The following is a 27,562-nucleotide window of genomic DNA, read 5'->3' on the forward strand; positions in this document are numbered from 1 at the left end:
TTGACCTGATATACTAGCAGTGACCATCAGCTAAATATTCTGAATATCAAAAATGTGACCTGATGTTTGAGGAAGGTCTGATTACAGGTCATTATTTCATAGTTTCAGAAAACCCAAAAATTATTTTAAAAATGGTCTAATCTGTAGAGATGTAAAATTTCACAAAAGAATCAACACCATAATTTCAGAGAGGTTTTCAGAATGTGGTCTTAGGGAGCTATGCACCATTTATATAAACAAAGTACAACGTCTCTCTCGCATTGTCACTAAGTCCTCACTGGAGGTATGAGCTACCCTTTTTCCCATGAGTGCTAAAACGTTTGGAACCCCATGTTACTTTATTCTGACATTCCCCTCTTCTGGCGCAGGGTCCAACCCATGCGACAATTCAGCAAAAAGTTTGTACCAAAATGTTCTAGTAACCAAGATCACATAACCTAGAACCAAAGAGATGAATTCTGACATAACTATGTGTCACTATGAATTTAACGAAAGCAACATAAAGAAAATCCAGATGTTTTTAACTGCAATTCAGTTCCATTAACAACTAAACACAAACTTTAATTATTCAGTTCATCAATGTCTCACTTAGAAATTAGTCATATATCATCCTGATTTGTCTTGTATGAAGATGAGTATTAGATTAATGGACATCTAATGTAATTCAGATGCATAAACCCTACAAATTGAATCTAATAAATAATTCCCACCAAGTATAAAGTCATGACTCAGATTCTTTATCAAAAATATATTCCTTACTCTTGCATATCTTGAACTGTCAGCTAGTTTAATGGTACCAGGGAAACTTTCAATCTAATAAATTACCAATGATTCTGTATGCAAAACTAATTCTTCAAACTAGTTTAAACTATTTCATTAACCTTTTAGTGATAAAACACATAAATCTAAAAGTCATGCTACATCCTTAATTATTATACCAAAAAAATATGTTTTTAAGGCAACAATCACTACAAGCATTTTGATTCTATTGTCTCTTAAACAGTGTTAAAACTCAGGAAGGGAGGTGCTGAGCGTTACCATGACAGCAAAGGCATGAACCAACCTGGTAGGTGGGCGGAGTCAAGCAGAACTAACCTCTGATTGACAGCCTATGGGCGGACCCACAGTTTCTTCATCCCATCCCATCTTAATGAACCTTAAACTGCAAAACTGTTAACATGCACCTACCTCAGAAACAAGCTGCTTCTTAACTCTCCTGAAAACTCAAAGTTTTAATCAATCTAGGATTTAGAAACATTATTCTAAACATGGATTATTGTTTCATGCAACATATAATCAAACATTCAGTCCAACAAAACAAAGACAAAACATCAAAGACAGACAAATGGCCAAATTTGAAGCTTCAAGAATTAAAATAAATTTTTAACAATCTCTTTTCAGAATATGTTTTCTCAGCCATATCTTTTAATGCTATAATTGATCAATTTTGTTATGACAATCTTCAGGATCCTTTTTTTAAAAATGAGTGCACATAGTCCAAAGAGATCTCAAAGTATTTAGAAGCACAGCAACAGTTTTCTCTTAAATGCATCCACATTTACTGATGCTGAAACCTTTTGCTAATTCTTTGTACTGTAACTCTATAATAATAACTACAATCCTGAGAGTTATTGTTATAGTTCTCTTTTTGTTTGGCTCAATTTGATCGCAGCTGTATTGCAGAATTTCAAGTTAAGAAGTATTTTTAATTTAATTCAATTCAAATTCAAAGATACTTTATTGATCCCCGAGGGGAAATTAGAAAAGTCAGCATTGACATTTTTATGTTATACCCAAACTAAACAAAACTGCAGTGTTTGACTTAATCAGAAATTAAGATAAGAAGCTTGACTCCAAACTGGATTTTTCCCACATAGTGTTTTAAAAAAGAACAAACATAATTTTCTTTAATTTGGGCTATTTAAATTTTGAGAGTTGGGGAAAACTTATTATTAGAACACCTCTTTAATAATCCAAATGCTGATAAATGTTCCAATATTTTATCTCTTAGTAATCTGAAATCACCTTGTGTACCTTTGTACTCATATGTATTCCTTTAATCTTTAAACCATAAGAAATCAAACAAGGAGACTGGAGTTTAAGCCGACCATCGGAGAGCCTTTATTTCTTTTCTTTTCCTAAAATAAAGGATTTTACTTGTCTTGATTCTGTTATAAAAATCCTAACCTTGGTTCCAAAACTAAACTCTTCAACCCCAATCTGTGTTCCCCAGAGTAGAAATTTTGAGTATTATTGCATTTCAAAGCCACCAAATGACTGGAACTCATCATTGGCTTAGATCTATTTTAATAGGTAATCGGTCTACCTTTAATTAAATATTATAATTTTATGGACCCAAAATCTATGGCTCATGGGCTTCAGGAGTCCAGGAACCACAAGTTGAGTACTACTGCATTGAACAATGGTGTTAACTTTCTGCAGAGATTGAAGGATTGGCTAAATATATTATTTCTGCTTGGACAATAATCAGATTTAAAATTATTAGTTCACAGCTCCTAATTTACCTCAGATCATATTTGCTCCTATCCCAGTTCATAAGAAGCTTCAGACAAACATTATGCTAAAAAGCCAAAAACAAAACAAAGCAAAAACCAGATCTGTTTTAAAATAAAGGAAAAGCATGCTTAAAAAAACTTGGTACTGTGGTGGAAAATAACTCCATGGTTCTGAAGGCTTTTTCTATGCAGAGTCTTTTAGGAAACATGAGATTAGTTTAATTTTTGTGTGGTACCACTGTCCAATCAGATTCTTTCTAAATAACCCCATTTTTCATTCTCATTTTAAAGGTTTGTTTTACCAAGGGAAATGTGTTTAACAAAACCAATTATTCTCAAAGTTTTAAAAGTTTTTAGCTGGTGATATCTTAGAAAACAACAAGTGTTTTAAGATTCCTATGCAACACAGAACTGATTAAGTTTCTCTTTCCTTCCCCAAAGGGAGAAAAAAGGAAACTGCAGAACCAAACCTTTCATAGTTTTTGTCAGGACCTGATATAAGGTACAGTGTAAATCAACACGCTGCATGAATCAGAAGAGGGAAGAAAAACCTAATATAACCTCTTCCCAGCAGCTGCTGTGAAAAACAATGAATTTGTACTTTCCATAAGCGTCAGTTAGAACTTGTGGACAAAAACTGCACCAAACTGTAAATACTGTGTCAGAAACTGTATGAAGACCATCTGCAGTAAAACTAAGCCTGTTTTAATGAGGTCTCTACCCATTAGATTTATGGGATACAAACTCTGACAACAGAAAATAATACCTGAAGGAGAAACCCATCAGGTTTTACGCATGCGCTGGGTTTTAAAAATACTCCTTTATGAGATCTGTCCTGAGAATAACATAGAAACACATGGTTACTACTGAGTTTTGGAGATGTTGTAACTTCCTCTGCTTTTAATAACTTTTAATAACTAGAATAATTGACCCTGAATATTCCATGACGAAAGAGAACTTGTTTCTCTAAAAGAATTAACTGGAAAGTATCAAATGAGCTAAGTTATCACCCTTTTAAAGATACTTTTCTAACCCTAAAATAATATTTTAACCCGCTATATCTGTCAACATCGAGCCAGCGTCACATGAGCAGCGGTTAATGAGCGTTCTTCGTTGCAGAAAATAGGAAAAGATTTATGCAAATGTGTGTGTGTTTGTACGTTACCCCCATCAGTTTCTAAATCGCTCCAGAGTCAGACTGTCATGGCACACAGTCCTCTATCAGTCCAAAAAACAACCAGGCCCTTCCCAGGTCTGTTGGTGAGACATTCAATCATTCTTTGTCCACTTTAACTTCTCCAGGAGGGAGAAAGAAGAAACTTTGCTCCGGTTTCTCTTCTGCCCGCATAAGATGCTTTCAATATAAATCCATTGTATCGCTCTTCTGGCTCTTGCAAACAGCATGGATCGTTGTCCATCTCAGCGGGTTCGGGCCAGACTTCTTCTGAGTTTCGTTTTTGGTGGAAACTCACATTGCGATTTATAACAAGCAGGCAGACAGGAAGGCAGATCTCTCTCTTTCGGGCCGTGCTGGAGAAGCGTCTCTGGTGGAGTAGACATGGAGAAGGGCAGGTTTCTAAAATCCAGACTCAAAAACGCAGATGTTGAACTCAAATCCCATATATGTGTGTATTTGTGTGTGAGAGAGGCAGAAGAAAAGTTTAGTATAGGTTCAGATTTTGCACAAAGAAATATTATCAGTCAGTCAGTCAGTTGTCCCCCTGCCTGTCACTTCCTTCCACAACATGAACTATAATCCTTTCTAAAACAACTTTCTTTTCGCATCTCTAATGTCCCTTTCACTTTTACCTTCTTTTCCGACTGATTGCAATATTTAAGACAAACAAAACTTCCTTCAGGAAAGTTTTAACTCTTTAACCCCTTAATTGATGCACTTTGTGCTTTTTAATCTTTTCCTTATGTTTTTTTATTTTTCCATCAACTGTTTTACTTGAAACTATTTAAACTATTTAACTTATTTACACTCAAACTTCCTTGCTGTGAAAAACCAAACTTATCTTCCAAATTAAAGCACATTTCACACAATCATCCCCACTTTTTCCTTTCATTATTTTATAAATCAGAGTATGAAGAAGGAGGCACCCCTGATGCCTCAAGGTTCCGGAACCATTTTGTTTTACCTGTTCAGCGGCACGTCTGCCGACTGGCTTTTCTCCTTTATGAGGTGTAGAAAATTGCTAAAAACCACCCGCAAAACCCTGTGTTCTGGTTTATCCCATTGTTACCAATGAGAACCTCCCTGCCATTCCTTTGCAGGGTAACCGGGCCCTCAGCTGATGTCCTCCCTCTTGCAACTCTGGAACCTAATTAATTAGTTAGGAGATGATGGTTAATGTGTAATGAAAATAATAATATACATTATATCATACAGAGCAACTTCTCACCCAGATATATTTGAAGACAAATAGTTTGCATCCAATCGGCCAGAAGCCGCAGGCGGGCACCAGAACTCCCCTCCGTAAAATGGAAGTGGACTGAGAACAACTCTCAGGCTGGCCAGGCGTCCGTGTCCCCTCCTGCGGTCTCCTCTGGCACGTTAGATCCTGTTCGTGACGCTAAATTTGTTGTGGAATTTTCTTATCAAAGTGGAGAGAAGTTGACTCATGACAAGAGAAAATCCGGACTTTGTCTTTTTTCAAAGTTTTATTCAAAGGCATTCAGCGTTTGAATGACTCTGTCACTGAGGTTAGTCAGTGAAACAGAGCCCCGATCAACATTTACACACAGTATTTATACCAGAACATGACAGTGTTATTTCAACTTCAAAGAGTCTGTGTTTTACAACCCCAGACCCTTCTCGGGTTCAGAGGTGACTAGGTTACCTAGGAACAACCATCTACTCTCCCCGAGGCATCACCCTAACAAATGGCCTTAACCATTAAACTTCTGATAATGGCTTTTACAGCTTACTCCCTAACACAGATGTTCACAGAAGTGAGGTAACCCAAAGGTCACACACTTTGGAACACTTAATAAAAGAATTTCCATCACAGTGTAAAAACTGGACTCTATAATACTAGAGGCTACTGTTATGTTTTTTCTAACTATCATAACTAAAAATTCCTAATAATAATAAATCTATAAGCAGCAAAGTCCCAAATATATCTTAGTCTTAGCTACTAATAATAATGCATTTATATTTCCACACTACTAATAATAAGGCATTTATATTTCCACACTACACAGAACAGAGTTTTGGCCAGCATGCTGCAATTATAAAATACTATGTTTGTTTCCATTTCCAACACTTTATTGTGAGAGTTACTAGACATTCAGAAATATGGTTGTGGCCATGCTTTTCCTTTCATTCTTCAGACTTTAACATCAAAATAATTAAAGGAAATTGTCTAATTTGTCTGTTTGGTTGTATATCTCTTTCTCTTTTCATTAAACCTGACAAACATCAGTCAACAGCTGGACAAGGCTTTGAAATTATGGATTTTATGAATACAAAATGTGTAGGCAATGCGATATGCAGTCATGCATAGATGCTCATTGGGCAGAAAATGCAAGCGTTTTTCAACAGGTCTTAGTCGCGTGTACTTGACTGCGCGGACATGTCCGTACAAAGCTCAATTTTTATGAACGCGTAAACAAACGCAGTGTCACATAAACTGCCCGGCAGAAAGAAGTCTTGACATCGAACTATTTTATGTGACACACTGCTCCGAGCAGCCGGTTGCAAGTATGTGCAGCGTGATGGCCACTCTCTGCCTCGCATTGACAAGTCTATTCCTCTTATTCGTCCCTAGTCTGGTTTGATGGCCTTTAAGACCACCTTTTTTTTTTTTGCGTTTTTCCAAAGCTACATGGTGAATTAGTTCTGCCTCCCTGTATAATGACGCCGTGGCAGAAAGTGTCTCACATCCTGGAGACAAACTGTTCAGACATTTCCCTTCAGGCTACATAGCATTAGTGACAAAGATGAGCCGACAGTTTTTTGTCCCAGGCTGTCTCTCTGTCGAACACAGTGAACATCTCACATCCAGGGTAGTTGGCTACTCTGCTGTGAAACAAATAAGCATTTTGCACTGCCACAACCTGCAATGTGTATGGGTTTTATTTTATGTCTATACATGTATAAACTCAAGGTCAACAAAGTCAAATTCCTTGTTTGCTCTCACAAACCTGGCCTTTAAAGTGGATTCTGAATCTAATTTTGGATCGATCCGCCCAACTGTACCATGTAGGCCCTGCTGGTTATTATTTACTCAGAGTTCCTACGACCATAATATTGAATGCAGCTTTCTCTCAATTATCTTACTTTTCTTGTAAAGCATTTTGAATTATTTTGACTTGCCATCTTTTACTACATGTAGGAAAAAGACTGCATTGACTATAGTACATTTTTAAACGCTACACATTACCAGTTCCTTTACCTATGACCAAAGAGCGAGAAGGTAACAATCTGTATATTTCACACCTTATTAACAAGAATGTAGGCAAAATGGAGCTGCCATTGGGAAAACATCACCTGCCTAAATTCTAGCAATTAAAATGGGGGACAAGGTCAGATTGGTGAGCGGACAATTGGTTGATCTAAACCAGAACAATTGCTAAAAGATTATGTAAAAACAGAGCTGATCAATCCCTGTACTTACATGATGTCAATTTCCTGGCTTCTTTGATGTGGACAGTAGAATAAAGTATTAGGCATCTAGTGTTGATGACTTTGAAAGCTTTTCACTGATATATCATTGAACATGAAGGCTATTGTGTATATAAGATTTTTCTTACTGCACACGATTTTTTTTTTTATAATAGTGAAACTTTTCAGACAGAAAAAAATGCAGACAGTAACAGGCTGAAAAGCCACACATTGGAGTCAACGTCATAAACTTGCAGAAATAAACAAAAAGTACTTTAAGAAAAGGAGAGAATAACTGAAGAGAATTCAACGCAAATAGAAACTATGTAACAGGCTGTAGATGAATCAGTGTTTGAAAGCAATGAAGATCTAACTGGTTAAAACAAAAAACAATCTTAAATTGATAACATTGGAGAAATGAGGCAGATTAGGATTTTAAATCAGTTTATTGGATTGGGAAGGAATTTTATTGAGCTAACAGACGTTGGTGGAATGCTTTCAATGAGTACATGATGTGTCAAGTACATCAAGTCTGTAGTATCTGTAAGAGTATTAACATTTGCATCATTCTTGCTCTAAAGGAACACAGGAAGTGCATGAGATAGATTTAAGGTCTTATAATGATTCTGCAGCTTTTCTTGATGTCTCTGAAAGAGGCACAGTCAAAGTCGACCAAAAAAGTCCTCTCTCCACTCCTATAGGGAACGAAATCAAACTTGACACGAACTCTGTTGTTTGGCAGCAGATCTGGAAGTCTGTAAGCAGCACAAAAGAACATTTAAAAAATATATATTATTTTAGTAGATTATAAATTGCTCCCTGGTTCCTGTATTTTCTTTGTGTCCTGTAAGTTCATTATTTTATTAAAATATTTCCATTTACTGTATGCCTGCGATGTCCTGTTGCCACTTGGGTCCTTTGCCACTACAAACCATGACGGTGTGACCCGACCCCCAGAAGGGCCCAAGCAGCAACAGGCCATCACAGGTGTACAGTGGATGTATATATTTTAATAAAAGGATGAACTTACAGGACATGAAGGAAATACAGGAGCCAGGGAGTGAGGACAGCAGCGATTGCAACCGAGGACAAAGAGTTAAATACAACAGATATTCACAGAACATGGAAAACAGGTGGGTGCAATTAAGAGAAACTCAAAGAGGTGCAGATCATGATAAACTTTACAGAGTCTATCTCCTTTATTTGCCAAATTATGGCTCCTTTTTTAAATTTCGTGGAAACCTTCAGCCTAAATGTAACTCAGTGGTGAAGTGACTTGCAGACGTACCTGCAGAAATTTTTTTTTTTTTTTAAGAAACCTCTTAAATGTCTTGTTTACACACACACACACATATACACACACACACACACAAACACACACATTAAAAACTTTTCAACATTCCCAAGTATTTACATAAAAAAAAAAAAACACTTGCCTGGTAATTATCTCACTATTAAAGAGACCACTTCCAGACAGAGTCAGACTGCAGTCTTTCAGTATCTCCTTGACAGGATTCATGAACAGCACTTCAGCAGTCATTTCCTTGTTCAATCTGCCCTCACCAGGGACCTAGAATCCAAAGACAAAATACATTTATACAACCAGTTAGTGAAAGAAACTGAAACACTAATTGTGAAAAGATTTTGCAACCTGCAGGAAAAAAAAGAATGTGAATTGATACAAGACTGTCATAATTTGGTGCTTTTTCTTTTCAGATGTGCTTCATGCATAAATAATTAAAAGCTTGGCCACTGCAAAAAAATAAATGATAAATAGGCAAATTAATAAAAATAAATAAATGAATAAAGTGTCCTTGTCACGTTCTGAGTTTGGGTCGGACCAAAGCGAAGACAAGAGCTTGGCAGCAGCATGTTGAATAAGTCTTCAGCTTTATTCAAATGTTTTCAAAAAAACGAAGCAAAAGCACTGCAGGTACAAAACATAGACGAAATCCAAAAAACTTACATAAGTTGACACTGCAGGAAACATGGTAATACTTAGACAAGGGTAGAGAACGGAGTGTGAACGAAGGAATCAGCAATGAACACATAAACCAGACTAACTAATATACTAAGGGAATGCAAAGAACAGGTAATAAAAGGAACAGGTGTGACAAGGAGGCAGGGAGGCTGAAGGAACAGGTGAAACTAATGCATAGACTAAAACATGGGCGAAGGGACTAATTAACAATAACCCCCCCAAACCTCAAAATTGTGAACTTCAGACTGACTGGATATGGCCTTTTATTTCACAGGTTACAAGGAGGCAGGGAGGCTGAAGGAACAGGTGAAACTAATGCATAGACTAAAACATGGGCGAAGGGACTAATTAACAATAACCCCCCCAAACCTCAAAATTGTGAACTTCAGACTGACTGGATATGGCCTTTTATTTCACAGGTTGATGGGCAACAGCAACTGCTCTCAATACCAAAGCTCAAAACCTCCCCCTCTTCCGCTTTGTGAAGAACACACATCCACATGCTCCAAAGCAGTAGACTACCAAAACTGAGAGCTACTTTCCTTCTTAAATCCAATGGAAGAATCAAATATGAACTTTCCTGATCTTTCCATCAGTGTACATTAAAGCATCCAAGTTATTAAATCCCATTAAGAGTGATGGGAACATTGTTACACAAGAAAAAAGAACAGAAGTGTGAGGAATATGTGTGTTTATAGTCACTGATATTGCAATATTCAACAATTAGAATATCACAATTTCTTGAATTAATGATTATTTTGGCCATTATAAACAACATACATACCCTTCTTAATAAAGTACTTTGTACTTACGGTAATGGATATTGGGGGGTTCATCAGCACAATGCGGTTCTCTGCCAGGAACACATGATCACTCTTCTGTTGGTCGGTAATCATAGCTGATATGTTTATGCTTTCACATTCAGTCATGAGTTTGTTGTAAGTTAAGAACGGGATCAGGATAGGGATGGTGAGATCTGAAGGGAACAAAAGGAAGTAAGTGTCTACACAAAATCTGAGATGTCAGGTACGGCAATAACAGTTTTATCCAATGAAAAGTCTCCAGAGAAAGACTCACCTTTCCCAGGCAGCAGCTTCGTCTTCATTGGCTTAGTGAAGATGTTTCCAGCTGGTTGTCCAGTGTACTTCATGGCCTGTGCATTGATGTTGATGGACAGCTCCCTGGTAACACTGCTCGTGCTGCTTAGAATCATATTCAGATTCACGTCCTCACCGTTCACTGGCTTAGACACCTTCAGTATGACCAAATTAGAAGAATGGGATCATTTGGAATCTGTTACTCAATGTGTCTTTAATTTATTGAAATCCAACAAGTTTGTTTCTCCAAAACCTGTTTGAACATTTCTAGCTTCTAGCTAACATTTCTAGTTTTGTTTTTGTTTTTTTTCAGAAAGTCACCCCAAATGTTGTCCCAGTACTAAATTGCCACAGTTCAGATGAGAAACAATGTAATTTGGTAAAAACTATGATCAGCAGACCCACCAACAGAGGGGTGCTTATGGATTTGTTGTCCCAGGCCCTGAATAGGGGAGGGGGGTGCAGTTGCAGTGTAAAAGCTGTCAGTGGGCCTGATGGTCAGTTACACATCAATTATGAGTATGAAGCAAATTAATCTTAATTTGTACCCGAATGTGTTCATAAAACTCTTGGAGTTTAAGCTTTACTAAAAAAACAACAATAAAGAAGGAAATTAAAGACTGATTGATGGTAAATGGCAAATATCTAATTTATAAGGCCTACCAGCTCCTTACTCAACACTAGTAAACGCTTTCTGTGGAGAGCCGTTTAATTCAAAATGAAATACATCAATAAATCTTGAAGTAAATAATTAAATCAATTACTAAAGCACAATTTTTGTTTTAAAGATTTATTTTGTTTTATTTCATGGGAACATTTACTTATTTGATGGAATATTTAATAATAAATTATTAACAGTATTAACAGTATGAAATAATTTTTTTAATTTTGAATGAAACAGCTCTCCATACCTTGCAGGCTAGACATTTTACAGGAGCAAAAATGGACAGCTGGGTATTTCTCGAGGATCTACATTACTTTGCAGTGTAGCGTTAATGATAAAAAACGTAACCATTTAGTACAGGATATGTTTAGCAGCTCCCACTACTTAAAGATAGGTCAGGCATAAAGCAACTAAGCCTTATTGTGAACCTCTAATTCTGATCAGTCCTGCACTGTGAACGTAAACATTAGATATGCATACCATGTGAGCAAAATGCCACCATCTAATGTGAGTAAATATTTTATAGTCTGAGCTTGGCTGTCAGAGAAGAAGGTACATTTTCCTGCAGACACTACTCAAGGCCACAAAAACATTTCCTTTAACCATCTTCTCAGTACGGTGTATAATGGAATATAATTTTTATTGCATTGCTATTCTTTGGTTTTCTGGTTTTAGAGAATAATTCTAAATAAACAGTTTTAACACCAGGTAAGGCCACTTTTAGGTGTTTGAGAACCCAGACACAAAACCAAAACTCCATATACCTTCCGACAATGGAGGGAGCTGAAGGGACCTTGCTGGGAAAATGGATCTTGTTTCTAAATTTAACATGTAAAACCAAAACTATGAAAAACAGTTTTGGCATCATATGCAAATAGCAGCACCTAAAGGTCTAAACTTAGATTACTGTGTTAAAAAAGCATATAGGAAATACTTAAAGCTGTATGCAGACCATCATCCAGATGAAGATGTTTGGTGGCCAACAACAATCAAAGATGGTCAGAGGCCTTTTTAGTTACATTTTGGAAATGTTACTCAAAATTTCAACTTAATCTTAAGAACAGAGAGAGAAAACTTTAACTCTGTGTCAAAACAGGCTAAAGAGCCCCCAGCTGTTGACCTACCTCTTCAAATCGAATGAGCAGCTGAGGTGGTGGTGTTGGACTGCATATCTGATCAGCTGTTTGTGTAGTGGTTTCTGGAGAACCGTTGTTCATGCCTGTTGTCTGATTTCCAACTTTATCACCACTAAGACTTGTTCCTCCCTCACCTGCTTTTTCAGTTTCCAATCTGGCAAAGGCTAATTGGAAGATAATTCTTTCCAGTTTTGTTCCTGTGAAAATGGTAGTTCATGTAATCAGTAAAACTGAATAAAACAACGGGCTTCCTTGTAGAATTGCAGTAGAGTTTCCAGTAAATATCCACAATAAAAAGTGGGAGGTGAGCGAAGCAGAAAACAGTGACAGGACAAAAGGGTTGTTGTATTTATTGTCTGAACAGAGCAAAGAGCTGAGGCTTGTATATCAGTTTGGTCAGGGGATCCCACCTTCTGTATGCTTATAGCTGTCTGAGATGTTCATCCTCTTGGTGCTGCCGACAGACTTGGTGGAGATGTTCTGCCCAATTCTGCTTGTGCTTGAATGAATGTTCACCATAGACCCATCACGTTTCACCTGAAAGAACATGCAATAGAAACATTAAAAGGTAAGTGAGACATGAATAAATTTAAGGATTCTTCAAATCTTTTTTAAATGTCTCAGTGCCCTCCAGAAATAATTCAGATAAAAGTATGGCTCTGCTCACTGACCAACCAGGATATGCAGTCAGCATTGACCGCAGCAAAGACAAATGGAACATCGTATTTGAGGTTAGTGTCTCCATTCAGGATGGCTGAGACTGGGGCTGGACCGCAGCAGAATATACCTGTAGGAGTAAAGTAAAATTAAAGAAATACTTATTTTCCTCTTCAGTCCTGCAAGTTTTGATTTTTGATGCAAATCAAGTTAGATCCATCACACATAATTATAAATAGTGAAATAGTGCAACTTGAGTAATTTTTTTCACTAAAACAAAAGGCTCCATCATGAAAGTTAACCTGTGATCCTAAATAAACCAATATAAGAACTTTTAAGGAGAGGGTTGAGGGTTCATATAAGACACATACTCAAACATGACTGTAATTTCTTTGCATTATTTAAGATCAGAAATAACAATTTGGGCAAGAAACAATGTGATCAGAGTAGGGTCAAAAGAGACATTTGGGTCAGGATTGACTGTACCTTCACTCTTTTCCTGTGGAGTTGGATCCAAAGCCTGCCAGCCATCATATCTACGATCTTGCGCCAGGTCGGGTCGCCTCATCCACCCTTCGACCCAGACGTGATAGTTCCTTTAAAACACCATTAACAGAATTAATTAACTCAGCTTCCTGAAAAAAAAAAAAAAAACACTCAAAGGCTAAAATGCAAAGACTAAAGCAAACTGTAGCACTTGGCGCCTTCGTCACATTTTGTTTCTCTGTCATTGTGAAACAAATGTTGGGCATTTCATATTAGACTGTTTGTTTTACTGTTTCACAAAACCCTGCACGTTTAGAACTTCTCACCAGATGCTGTCTTTGGACTCTTTCTCTTTAACTCCGTAGTCAGCATAGTAGGTGTCAATGGTCAGATTGCTGTTGGTGTCATGAGCCGACTGGTAGTTGGTGACAACACGGCACGGAATGCCCAGCAGACGCATTACTGAAACCAAACATACAAAACAGTATTTGTTAGTTAGTTGCATGATTATGATGTTTCGATAGTTACATTTTGTCTTTATTTGTAGAAGTTGAATTGGAGTCCAATAGAGGAAAATAGAGCATCATTTAGTTTGTTGTATTAAGCAGCACTACTGTTACAATGATTATAGTTTTGTATATAGATACAAACACTCATCATGGGCACAAACTATTCAACTATTGTGTTTTTTTCATTTGAAAAGATTTTATAACATATAACTGCAGAACGTTTTGAGAGGGGATTTCTGGTGTTTTTTCTCCAAACTACGCAAGGTCACAATTATAAAGACAGGCTCAACTCCATGCATATACAGTATAATTAGTCAATACACGTCTCTTAGTAAGTTGCATTTCAACCATTCTATTTTTTGTTGCTATAAACTTCCTAGAATCATTCTGGCTGGATATGTAATAACTGTTGGCAGGATTTGGTCAATTTGACTTAGTCCAACATTTAAACCATGAGTATAAAATGTCTGCAGAGTTGGCTAGTTTTTAAGCTCAACAAAAAATGTTCTGCTGCCTACACCGGATTTATGGTCATACCTTAAATGACTACCAATTTTCCCAAGAAGAATGGTCAAAGATCCAGCTAGAATTGAGCTTGATGATGGTAAGAAAAAGAAAGTGGTACAGACCAAAGTTTGGACACACCTTCTCATTCAAAGAGTTTTCTTTATTTTCATGACTATAAATATTGTAGCTTCACACTGAAGGCATCAAAACTATGAATTAACACATGTGGAATTAAATATTGAACAAAAAAGTGTGAAACAACTGAAAATATGTCTTGTATTCTAGGTTCTTGAAAGTAACCACCTTTTGCTTTGATTACTGCTCCGCACACTCTTGGCATTCTGTTGATGAGCTTCAAGAAATAGTCACCTGAAATGGTTTTCACTTCACATGTGTGCCCTGTCAGGTTTAATAAGTGGGATTTCAAGCCTTATAAATGGGGTTGGGACCATCAGTTGTGTTGTGCAGGAGGTGGATACAGTACACAGGTGATAGTCCTACTGAATAGACTGTTAGAATTTGTACTATGGCAAGAAAAAAGCAGCTAAGTAAATTAAAACGAATGGCCATCATTACTTTAAGAAATGAAGGCAGAGTGAAGGCAAAAGGGCCAACAAGTGCTAAGCATCTCTGGGAACTCCTTCAAGACTGTTGGAAAACCATTTCAGGTGACTACCTCTTGAAGCTCATCAACAGAATGCCAAGAGTGTGCGGAGCAGTAATCAAAGCAAAAAGTGGCTACTTTCAAAAACCTAGAATATAAGACATATTTTCAGTTGTTTCACACTTTTTTGTTCAGTATATAATTCCACATGTGTTAATTCATAGTTTTGATGGCTTCAGCGTCAAGCTACAATATTCATAGTCATGAAAATAAAGACAACTCTTTGAATGAGAAGGTGTGTCCAAACCTTTGGTCTGTACTGTACATCCTGCTAATGGACATGTAACCATATATTAGTGGTTGTATGTATATATTTGTGTCTGTATATGTGTAATTTTGACCATGTACAGATAGGTAGAAAATCAACCACAAATTCAAAACTGTGCATCCAGTTCTTGTCTTCTGATTCATTTAAGTTGTGTGTAGTATTAGCTCAACAAACATTTCTCAACCCAGAAATATTATTTAAAACGCCTAGAAGTGTAATGATGTTCATCCCCATGATGATTGCATGTAAACTTCTCACCGGCATTGTAACATTCAAGAGATATTTGTTACTAATGCTGAAGTGAAGTTGTAATGTGAGAATACTTTGTATTTTAGGTCTGGTTGAATAACTGTAAATATCTGGCTCATCTTGATCAGAGGCCTATGTTATTCTAATATTGATCAAATATGTCTTTCTCGCTAAGTTTCAGCTGTTCTTAAAAAATAAAGGACTTTTGCCTAAAGAGCTAAAGCCCTATCAAGTTTTAAGTATCTATTAAAATACAGCTGCTAAATAGGACTTAAAGAACTAAATATTACCTGAACACATGACGCCAGCAAACACCCAACACTGTCCAAATTTCACTGAGGAGAAACAGGAGTTATACCAATTTTTTAGAATGGCATAGCTGCTGCTCCAGTGAGTGGGTGGGAGCCCACCTCTAAAATTATTTCCCCAGTTTCCCTGCAGGATGCCACCAGAGTTTGCAGTGTTAATCTGGAAGAAACAATGAAAAGCAAAGTTTTAAGTTTTTAATCATACAAATACATTGAAAAAGGTATTTTGGACATAACATAATGGCTTCTGTGGAGACAGCTAAAATAAGGAAGATGGCAAGGTGGTATTTTATGTCAAAGACTTGCAAAAGATAAATGTGCAAAAATCCCAGTGGACACATCCAAAAAGACCCCCCCAAATGATATGTCTTGCCGTACTATAACAGTTCTCCATTAAATCAAGATAATTTGAAAACTAAATTTGCTGAAGATATGAATTATCTTGGGCTTTACTGTAAATACAAATGCAGTTCATAGCAGTTTATAACAAAACAATATATGCAGTCGAAAAAGTTATTATGCATAAGTATTGGGTCTGAAACGGTTTAAATGTATATGAATGATTCATGCAAAGTGTAAAACACATTTACGTTTGTACAGTTTGTGGATTATTTAATATTTCATTCTGGGGATAATTAAATTAACAGTACTTTTGCACATGAAAAATGCATAAACTGAAAACCTGCTTTCACAGAAATAATCAGTTAATTAACCTGGGTTTACTTGGAAAGAAAATTAATGGTATTTGGCAATAAAATAAAAATTCAATCTAACATTCAAACAGGTAAAGATATTATTGAAAATATTGACAAAAGAACTAAAAGCAATGTTGTGTGTATATTGCACCGTCTGTTCAAAGGCCCTAGATAAAATTATTCTGAAATGCAACATGACAGCATTGTGCAAGTTTACAAAATAAAAATTTTTTATATATAACGTAAAGAGTTACCTACCATGGATGTGATGACGCGGCTGACATAGATGGGATTACAACGAGCAGAAACGTCATCAGCTGGGTCACGCTTGTGTTTAAAGTTGAGGTCGAGTATCTTCATGCAAATTTTCACCATATCCTCTTCAAACTGGACAGGTAGTGAGAGACAGACTCCTATTAAACTAGTATACAAGAAAAAATCTATTTTACACTAGCTGTTCCGATTAAGTGTTATATTAAATTTACAAGACGTAGTCATTAATATCACGAACTCTGTAATTGAATGATATACGTTCTTATATGAAATTTACAAGACGTAGTCATTAATATCACGAACTCTGTAATTGAATGATATACGTTCTTATATGAAATTTACAAGACGTAGTCATTAATATCACGAACTCTGTAATTGAATGATATACGTTCTTAGTAACATAAAGGTAGGATTCTACCTGTCCGTAGTCCCAGGTAATTGGAAATATGTAATTATCAGCTCCTTTATAGATTATCCCATGTTCATTCATCACATACTCATTTCTCTCTTCCTCATCAGACAGAAACACCCAGTCCCCTGTAGAAAAATGAACAATTGTGGAATTACACAAACAGCATAAATAAACAGCAGGAAAACTTACCAGAACAACAACAGATTCGAGGTTCAGCCTTTTCTGTTGTGGGGTTCTTGTTAACAGTCAACATCTATACTTTAGTACAGCGCAGTTATAACAATCTCAGTTTGGAAAATTTCAGACCAGGGAGCACATAAAAGTAAATTTCCGCATTTTGACCAACTTGATCTAAAAAATGATGCGGTCATTTCAGCAAACTCTACATTAAATATTTTCAGACCCTTCCACTTTTCTATAAGACACATTTTTTATTTTTTTCACTAGTTTTTCAACTAAACCACATCTACTGTATGTTTGCATTTAGCCGTAAAATATCTTGACCCGTTTTCCAGCTGAAAGAAGATGGTCCATCTTTCTCATCATGAGTTTTTCTCTACTGTTTGCTTCACATAAATAGCTTTTTTATCTTACTAGATAAAGTCATGTTGTCTTCACTTTGGTAATTTTCAGTATTCGATATCTTTTATTTGGGATAAGAACTTGAAAAATGTCATGGCAGACTTGCAGTGGGATTATTAAAGTAGTCTGAGTCCAACCACCTATACATACAACACTGATATTAGCTGCTGCAACGATTTATCTAGAAGTAATAAAACAAAAACATAGTGTTCACCTTCAATGGATACAAAATGGAATATAATGTCATGCTTATTAAAAGAGTTAGAGTTTTGTTCTTTAGTTTCTTGTTATTACCAGAATCATTTTCACCTGAATAAACACCGGAAGCCTCTCAAATTACTACCTGATGAGACCTCACCTTATGTTACTCTGCACAAATCTGTCATGGCTTGTGTAGCTGAGGACCCCGGAATGCAGACGGACAGGCAGCATGACGTTAAGTACAATTTAATCATAAGAAAAACACAAACTCACTCGTAAGAGGAGGCAGGAACAAAACAATAAACAGGCAGGTAAGACAGGCATAGCATGATCCGTAACTACCAGCTGAAAACAGGGTGATATGATCCGAAATGTGTCCACGAGGAATGAACAGAACAGAGGTGTATATATAGAGCAAGAACCAGGTGAAACAAGGAGACTCAATGCTAGGTGCAGGTGAACTGAATAAAGTTAATTGACAGACAGGTGAGAACAAAACCTGGCTGGAGCAAAACAGAGACTCTTGAATACAAACTTAAAACACAACTAGTAAACCATGAAACTAAAGCATAACCAGATCCAACAAACCTAAGTTGACAAAACATGAACTAGAAGACAAAAACTAAAGCATGACCAGGAAAATAACAGAAGCATGATTCAAAATCTATCAAGAATAATAATAAGAACCCAAAAACACCCACAAATCATGACAAAACCCTTATTTAAAAAAATTAAAACCCAACTGAAAACGACTGAGTCTATTCTCCCTTTTTGATTACCCACTAGTTCAAACCTACAGGGGTTGGACAATGAAACTGAAACACCTGTCATTTTAGTGTGGGAGGTTTCATGGCTAAATTGGACCAGCCTGGTAACCAGTCTTCATTGATTGCATATTGCACCAGTAAGAGCAGAGTGTGAAGGTTCAATTAGCAGGGTAAGAGTACAGTTTTGCTCAAAATATTGAAATGCACACAACATTATGGGTGACATACCAGAGTTCAAAAGAGGACACAATGTTGGTGCACGTCTTGCTGGCGCACCTCAACTCTCCTGTTTCCACCAGAACTGTCCGTCGGGAGCTCCACAGGGTCAATATACACGGCCGGGCTACTATAGCCAAACCTTTGGTCAATCATGCCAATGCCAAACGTCGGTTTCAATGGTGCAAGGAGCGCAAATCTTGGGCTGTGGACAATGTGAAACATGTATTGTTCTCTGATGAGTCCACCTTTACTGTTTTCCCCACATCCGGGAGAGTTACGTTGTGGAGAAGCCCCAAAGAAGCGTACCACCTAGACTGTTGCATGCCCAGAATGAAACATGGGGCTGGATCAGTGATGGTTTGGGCTGCCATATCATGGCATTCCCTTGGCCCAATACTTGTGCTAGATGAGCGCGTCACTGCCAAGGACTACCGAACCATTCTTGAGGACCATGTGCATCCAATGGTTCAAACATTGTATCTTGAAGGCGGTGCCGTGTATCAGGATGACAATGCAACAATAAACACAGCAAGACTGGTGAAAGATTGGTTTGATGAACTTGTATATGTCATTCCCAAGACGAATTGACGCTGTATTGGCCGCAAAAGGAGGCCCTACACCATACTAATAAATTATTGTGGTCTAAAACCAGGTGTTTCAGTTTCATTGTCCAACCCCTGTATGTTCCCTGCTACTTCCATTTTTGGCCTAGGAACAAGCTTGGCTTCTTAACCATTGGTATGAGTTTATCTCTCTTTTTAGTTGGGTGTTTTTAATGAGTTTTGGAGGTAAATAATCATAAAGGTTTATAATATAATTAAATTAAACTATATTACAAGACTTTTTAGTGCATTTTTATTAATTCTGATCCTGTTTGGACCAGTTGACCATATTAGGTTATGACCCTAGGTTAAGTGAAAATAACTTTATCTTTACCTTATGGTAAACTATGAGCAGATTATAGAAAATATAAAAAAATATCTTTTATCAAAAGGGGTGCAAAATGTCTGCCAGGCAGATACCTACTGACTAATGGTCAGTAGGAAATCTCCAGTAAAAGATAGGTTTTTAGTTTTTTTACCTGAGAAAGTTGGGTATGAAAGGATCAAAATCTCAAAAGTACAAAATGGCAAAGGGGTGAAATGACCAGGACTCACAAAACATAATAAAAAAAAGCTTTATCAACAAAGCTGTAACTTGGATTGACGTATAGATGTTGTTGGATGGAGACCACAAACCTACCTGGACACCAGGGGTTGAAAAGCACCGAAAGGTTTGCCAATTCCCTTTCCTCCTCCCTGAGTGTTGCAGACATCTTGTATTCCCCTACTGGAGAGTCAGCTGGGGGTGTAATGGTCAGAGTCAAGATTCCAGTTTCAGGAGAAGAGCTTTGCTGGAGTTCAGCTCTCCATACCGCCTTAGCAGAAGCTGAACGCCGCACTTTGTCTGGGACACCAAAGCGCGACATTGTCCCTCGCTCTTCAGAAGGAAAGTCTCCTACAAAGAGGATCCGTCAAAGGAGTCAGGCAATAACACTCTTCATGTTAGATCTGTTTCTAAGAATTATGCAGCTACACATTGCAGCTGTAAAGTCACACATTTCACTTTTGTAAATGTATTTTTTTTGGTTTGAACAGCAGCAGGTATGGTAATTTAAAAATATATATTTTCACATAATCAAATTAAAAACCAACCGGTCGCAACAGTCATGGTGAGCTGATCAAAGGCGGGCTTGAAAGGTTGTGCCAGTTTGAGGGTTAATTTGAAAGGCTGGCCTCGTCTCACAATCAACTTCTTCACTGATACTTTGCTGGTGCGGTGATCATTGTTGTTGGTGTCACTGTGCAGGTCTACTCCAGTAAAAACTGAAATGAAAATGAAGAGACACAAAAAATGTTAGAATTGCACTGCAATTGTAAGCTATTTGTTTAGGCCATAGCTTCCAGGACCACATCCTTAAGGTGGGAGATCTTAGTCAGGAATATACAGTTTACATACAGTTTCGTCAGAAGATATCTTGATGATCCCCAAGACTTTTGGGAAAATACTCTCTGGACTGACGAAACAAAAGCTTAACTTTTTGGAAGGTGTGTGTCTCATTCCATGTTGCATAAAAGTTACACAACATTTTAGAAAAGGAACATCAAAAAACCTTTACAGTGCTGTAAAAGACTGATTGGGTGGCCCAACCAGTTATCGGTTTTTCCCACAGGACCATGCAGGTTTGAATTTTTTTTACCTTCATAATAAACACATTCATTTAAACTTTGCATTTTGTGTTTACTTGTGTTATCTAATATTTAAGTTTGTTTGATGTTCTGAAACATTTCTGTGTGACAAACATACAAACAAGAAATCACAAAGGGGCCAAACATCTTTTTCTCACCTTGGTATGTGAGCCTGTTTATTCATATATAGATGCTGATAATGTGGTGGTTACATGATACTTTTTAAAACTTGAACTTCCCAACATGATAGTAACCGATCCTCTTATCCAGGGTCAGGCTGGGGGGGGCAGCAGCCTAAGTAGAGAGACCCAGACTTCCCTCTTCCCAGCCACTTGGGCCAGCTCGTCCGGGGGACTTCCAAGGCGTTGTGGTTGGGAGGGCCATTCCTCCCAACCACAACCCTCCAGGTCTCACTGTCATTGCCAACGTGAGCGTTGAAGTCCCCCAGCAGAACAAGGGAGTCCCCCAGAGGGGCGCTCTCCAACATCCCCTCCAAGGACTCCAAAAAGGGTGGGTTGTCTAAACTGCTGTTTGGTGCATAAGCACAAACAACAGTCAGAACCCGTCCCTCCAGCCGTAGGCAGAGGGAGGCTACCCTCTCGTTCACCGGGATGAATCCCAACATACAGGCGCCGAGATGGGGGGCAACAAGTATGCCCACCCCAGCTTGGCGCCTCTCACAAAGGGCAACTCCAGAGTGAAAGTGTCCAACCCCTCTCAAGGAGACTGGTTCTAGAGTCAGAGCCGTGCGTCGAGGCGAGTCTGACTATTTCTCTCTACCTCGCACACCAACTCAGGCTCCTTTTTTGTATTAACTGTCCTTATTCTCTTCATTTTTGCTTGGTAGTTTTAGTTCAGTGTTACTAGCCTAGATAAAGAGTTTGTTGACTGACATATTTTAACTTGGAGTTGGATTTTTTGTAAATAAAGTCTTATATTTGTGTTTATTCTGTATACACTATACTGTCAAAAGTATTGAGTCCCACCATGAAATCAATGAAATCCGGTGTTCCAATCACTTCCATGGCTGCAGGTGTATAAAGTTTGGTGTGGAGAAACTTAACTGGCCTGCAGAGAGTCCTGACCTCACCTTCTTGAACACCTTTGGTATGAATTAGAGCAGAGGCTTCAGTTCTGGTTTTCTTATCTAACTATGAACAGAATAGTTAATGTTGCTATTGCTGGGTCCATCAACAAATTGGAGCTTATAGAATGTCATCAAAGTTCATGTAAAAGTTGACAGACACATACACTATATTGCCAAAGTATTTGTCTGTCTACATTTACATAAACTTTTATGAGATCCTATTCTGATTTTTTAGGATTTGGGTTGCAGCGCTAGTGGACTTTATTTTGTCTGTTTTTGAAAGTAGGCTGACAGGTAGCACAGGTCACCGGGGCTGGGACCTGAACCAGGGAAGAGCTACGTTGAAAGCTGAAGAGTCTATGGTCACGCTACCACTGCACCAGCGCTGCACCCAGATGACATCCTATTATTAACCTGGCTGTTTGTGACTGATCTCTGGGTGTGTTCTTGGCATCTGTATGTGGGATAGGCAAAAACAACATCTTTGTGCTGTAGTTATATGTCATCTGTGTTTATCTGTAAATGGAATTTGCACAATTAAAGACATACAGTCTTAAAATAACTTTTTTACAAACTATAGAAAACAAGTTGGGACGGTTTATGTCTTTAAAATAAGAGCTACATTGGAGTTTTATAAGATAAGTTTATAAGATTAAGACAAAAACATGTTCAGGTACTTTATCAACCTCTGTAATTTAGCTACAATCAATATCTGTATTCTGACCTTAATTATGTCTGTTATATCAGTTATTACTGCCACTTGCCTGTATTTATTGATTTATATATTGATTCAGACCTTTCCAGGGTTTCCAATTATTCAAAAATAAAATAAAGTATTGCTGTAGTTTCTAAACTTGTGGCCAGGATCCTAACTCTTGAAAAATAGAGGTCAAATTTAGGTTAGAAATATATCTTTAAAACATACAGGTCCTTCTCAAAATATTAGCATATTGTGATAAAGTTCATTATTTGCCATAATGTCATGATGAAAATTTAACATTCATATATTTTAGATTCATTGCACACTAACTGAAATATTTCAGGTCTTTTATTGTCTTAATATGGATGATTTTGGCATACAGCTCATGAAAACCCAAAATTCCTATCTCACAAAATTAGCATATTTCATCCCACCAATAAAAGAAAAGTGTTTTTAATACAAAAAACGTCAACCTTCAAATAATCATGTACAGTTATGCACTCAATACTAGGTCGGGAATCCTTTTGCAGAAATGACTGCTTCAATGCGGCGTGGCATGGAGGCAATCAGCCTGTGGCACTGCTGAGGTCTTATGGAGGCCCAGGATGCTTCGATAGCGGCCTTTAGCTCATCCAGAGTGTTGGGTCTTGAGTCTCTCAACGTTCTCTTCACAATATCCCACAGATTCTCTATGGGGTTCAGGTCAGGAGAGTTGGCAGGCCAATTGAGCACAGTGATACCATGGTCAGTAAACCATTTACCAGTGGTTTTGGCACTGTGAGCAGGTGCCAGGTCGTGCTGAAAAATGAAATCTTCATCTCCATAAAGCTTTTCAGCAGATAGAAGCATGAAGTGCTCCAAAATCTCCTGATAGCTAGCTGCATTGACCCTGCCCTTGATAAAACACAGTGGACCAACACCAGCAGCTGACACGGCACCCCAGACCATCACTGACTGTGGGTACTTGACACTGGACTTCTGGCATTTTGGCATTTCCTTCTCCCCAGTCTTCCTCCGGACTCTGGCACCTTGATTTCTGAATGACATGCAGAATTTGCTTTCATCCGAAAAAAGTACTTTGGACCACTGAGCAACAGTCCAGTGCTGCTTCTCTGTAGCCCAGGTCAGGCGCTTCTGCTGCTGTTTCTGGTTCAAAAGTGGCTTGACCTGGGGAATGCGGCACCTGTAGCCCATTTCCTGCACAAGCCTGTGCACGGTGGCTCTGGATGTTTCTACTCCAGACTCAGTCCACTGCTTCCGCAGGTCCCCCAAGGTCTGGAATCGGCCCTTCTCCACAATCTTCCTCAGGGTCCGGTCACCTCTTCTCGTTGTGCAGCGTTTTCTGCCACACTTTTTCCTTCCCACAGACTTCCCACTGAGGTGCCTTGATACAGCACTCTGGGAACATCCTGTTCGTTCAGAAATTTCTTTCTGTGTCTTACCCTCTTGCTTGAGGGTGTCAATAGTGGCCTTCTGGACAGCAGTCAGGTCGGCAGTCTTACCCATGATTGGGGTTTTGAGTGATGAACCAGGCTGGGAGTTTTAAAGGCCTCAGGAATCTTTTGCAGGTGTTTAGAGTTAACTCGTTGATTCAGATGATTAGGTTCATAGTTTGTTTAGAGACCCTTTTAATGATATGCTAATTTTGTGAGATAGGAATTTGGGGTTTTCATGAGCTGTATGCCAAAATCATCCGTATTAAGACAATAAAAGACCTGAAATATTTCAGTTAGTGTGCAATGAATCTAAAATATATGAATGTTAAATTTTCATCATGACATTATGGAAAATAATGAACTTTATCACAATATGCTAATATTTTGAGAAGGACCTGTATGTAGAGCATAGAGAGAGAAATAAAAATAGTAGTGGTAAGTGGTTAAAAACAGTACTACAGACCTGTTTGGTTGTCTTGTCAGCACATACTTTCGAAAGCATTGCGTTTAACAGATCCTGACACAAATAATAAAGGTTTTTGGTGTTTATTATATGTAAATTCTTAAACATTTTAAGCATATCATCTCTGGGGTTTGTCCTTTAAGTTTACAGTCTCACAGAAAAAAGATAAACAATAAGGTTTTAACACAATACCTTTGTTCTGATTGCTGTAGTCTTTAGACCCGTCAAGCTTCATTGTTCTTTCTCTGCAGGACTTTTCCTCTTACAAAAAGAAACACTAGAATTCCCTCTAGCAGGCACACAACCACAAACTGAGAGATGCACAAGTGGATTTTTAAACCCTTGCTACACCCAACCACATGTCAAGTTCCCAAAGGATTGCATGTCACAACCTGATTACAAATTTCCTGAAAGCATGCCAAGCAAACTATAATTGTGACGTTGGTTTTGAGGTTTACTCTGCTTCTGAGTCAGAACCTTTTTGTTTTTAACACTCATGCACCTGTAGTGTCACTACAGCAATCTTCATAAAAAGCCATCACTTAACAATATACATTTGAAGATATGAAGCAGATTTCTGTTAATACTTATTTTTTGGACTTTCATGAATACACAGATAGCTCAAATATAGAAAATACAAGTAAAGATGGATGATAATGTTTCTTCTGACAGTATCTTTCATGGTTAGGAATGTTAAATTATTAATTATGATTGTTACATATACGTTTTAATAAATATTCATAATTAAATAAACATAATTGCACAACAGGGACATGCAGGTTTGGATTTCTTTCTCCTTCATAATAAACACCTTGATTACTGCATTTTGTGTTTAATGGTGTCATATTTGTCTGATTTAAGCTTTTCTGATGTTCTGAAACATTTCTACATGACAAACATACAAACAAGAAATCACGAAGGGGGCAAGCACTTTTTCCCATCAGTGCACAGATGTACATGTCAATAATGTGTTGGTTACATGTTACCTTTATGAACTTGAGAATTATTTCTACTTTTTAAAGCCTAGCCTTATATCTTTTGATTACTTTAACTTTTACTTGATAACTTAAAAGAGGGATTCACATGTTATGCAATCAGTGATGTATAATTTATCACAGGTGTGTGTTGATTTAGACAGACAACGGAAAGTTCTGGATTTATTTCAATGAGCCGCATGTCAAAAGCCAACTCACATGTTGCAGTATTCTGCCAGAAACCAGGGTGTGTTGGTTAATTATCATCATGGTTGCATGCAAATAAGGTATGGCCAAGCAGGAAAGAATACGTCGAAAGACACCAACACACCTTGTGTTTAAGCGCTTGAGTAATAGCATGGAGAGGTTTGCAGATCCTTAAATGCATGTGTGCAAGCTGCACACAACTCTCATGCAAGGAGAGTTTGTGTGAAAACTGCGGTTGGGACTTTAACATATGATTTTGGTTGATTTATTACAGTAAAAAAATAATGTGTTTAAATAAGTTAACCCATTTAACCGCACTGTGGATTCTAAACACAAATAGCATCTGAACTAGTGTGGCAGGGAGCGAATCCTAACCCATGTTAAGAAAATTACATTTTATTTACAGGATTTAAAGTCACATTTGCACTAAAATACTGTAATGACTAAGTGCTTAGTTTAATGGATTTTTATGTAATTGTTGTAATTTAAATTAGGAACTTGAAGGATTTCTTCCTTGACACGAACACTGAAATACAACCAGAACCAAGTATTGTCAGGTACAGGAGGATGGAGCAGTAGCATCACTGTCCAGAGTTCTGAAGTACATATACAAGACATTTTAATGTATCTGTCTGGATCTGTAAAGGTGGATAAACCACATCATGAAAGTAAAGTCACAACATTGCAGTTTCCAGTGAACAAAGGTAGAAATTTCTGTGCAACATCATAATACAAAACATATGTCTATTTAATGATACAGTCGAAGACCAAAATATTTTAAATATTTTTTAAATCAAAAAATAGAGCAACTAAATCCAACTACACAATGAGCATTCACACGATCTCTGCATGTGGTTTGTGTCTGTGTAAAGGACTTTATTTCACAGGAAAAGAGCTGGTTATACCTGGTCCACCTTTACTGTTTTCCCCACATCCGGGAGAGTTACGGTGTGGAAAAGACCCAAAGAAGCGTACCGCACAGACTGTTGCATGCCCAGAGTGAAGCATGGGGGTGGATCAGTGATGGTTTGGGCTGCCATATCATGGCATTCCCTTGACCCAATACTTCTGCTAGATGGGCGTGTCACTGCACCCATCTAGCTGTTATTTTTTGTTTCCACAGATACTTTACGAAATCACCCGGCTGTTTTATGGGTGTGTTCTCCAGTTCTTGGTTTCTGTATGTGGAAAGGGCAAAAACACAAATGTTTCTGTTGTAGTTACAGTATATACTCACTGGCCACTTTATTAGGTACACCTGTACAACTGCTTGTTAACGCAAATTTCAAATCAGCCAATCACATGGCAGCAACTCAATGCATTTAGGCATGTAGACATGGTCAAGACAATCTGCTGCAGTTCAAACTGAGCATCAGAATGGGGAAGAAAGGTGATTTAAGTGACTTTGAATGTGGCATGGTTGTTGGTGCCAGACGGGCTGGTCTGAGTATTTCAGAAACTGCTGATCTACTGGGATTTTCACGCACTACCATCTAGGGTTTACAGAGAATGTTCTGAAAAAGAGAAAATATCCAGTGAGCAGCAGTTCTGTGGGCACAAATGACTTGTTGATGCCAGAGGTCAGAAGAGAATGGCCAGACTGGTTTGAGCTGATAGAAAGGCAACAGTAACTCAAATAACCACTCGTTACAACCAAGGCATGCAGA

The 27,562-nt window shown here is 37.8% G+C and overlaps 1 protein-coding gene across 1 annotated transcript; it reads right to left on the reverse strand.

The window, feature by feature from the left end:
* Positions 1-7,552: 7,552 nt before the first annotated feature.
* LOC124856313 (protein-glutamine gamma-glutamyltransferase E-like) lies at positions 7,553-27,202 on the reverse strand. Its single transcript, XM_047346646.1, has 15 exons — positions 24,907-27,202; positions 20,495-20,665; positions 20,043-20,297; positions 17,038-17,156; positions 16,605-16,733; positions 15,634-15,811; positions 13,473-13,608; positions 13,147-13,256; positions 12,675-12,790; positions 12,414-12,540; positions 11,992-12,200; positions 10,184-10,358; positions 9,919-10,082; positions 8,562-8,695; positions 7,553-7,880 (listed from the first exon to the last, which is right to left on the reverse strand). The coding sequence occupies exons 1-15, from the start codon at positions 24,947-24,949 to the stop codon at positions 7,733-7,735; spliced, it is 2,214 nt and encodes a 737-aa protein (XP_047202602.1). The 5' UTR covers positions 24,950-27,202; the 3' UTR covers positions 7,553-7,732.
* Between the last annotated feature and the right edge of the window lie 360 nt (positions 27,203-27,562).

Source organism: Girardinichthys multiradiatus, chromosome 20, assembly GCF_021462225.1.
Source record: "Girardinichthys multiradiatus isolate DD_20200921_A chromosome 20, DD_fGirMul_XY1, whole genome shotgun sequence".
NCBI classification, from domain to species: domain Eukaryota; kingdom Metazoa; phylum Chordata; class Actinopteri; order Cyprinodontiformes; family Goodeidae; genus Girardinichthys; species Girardinichthys multiradiatus.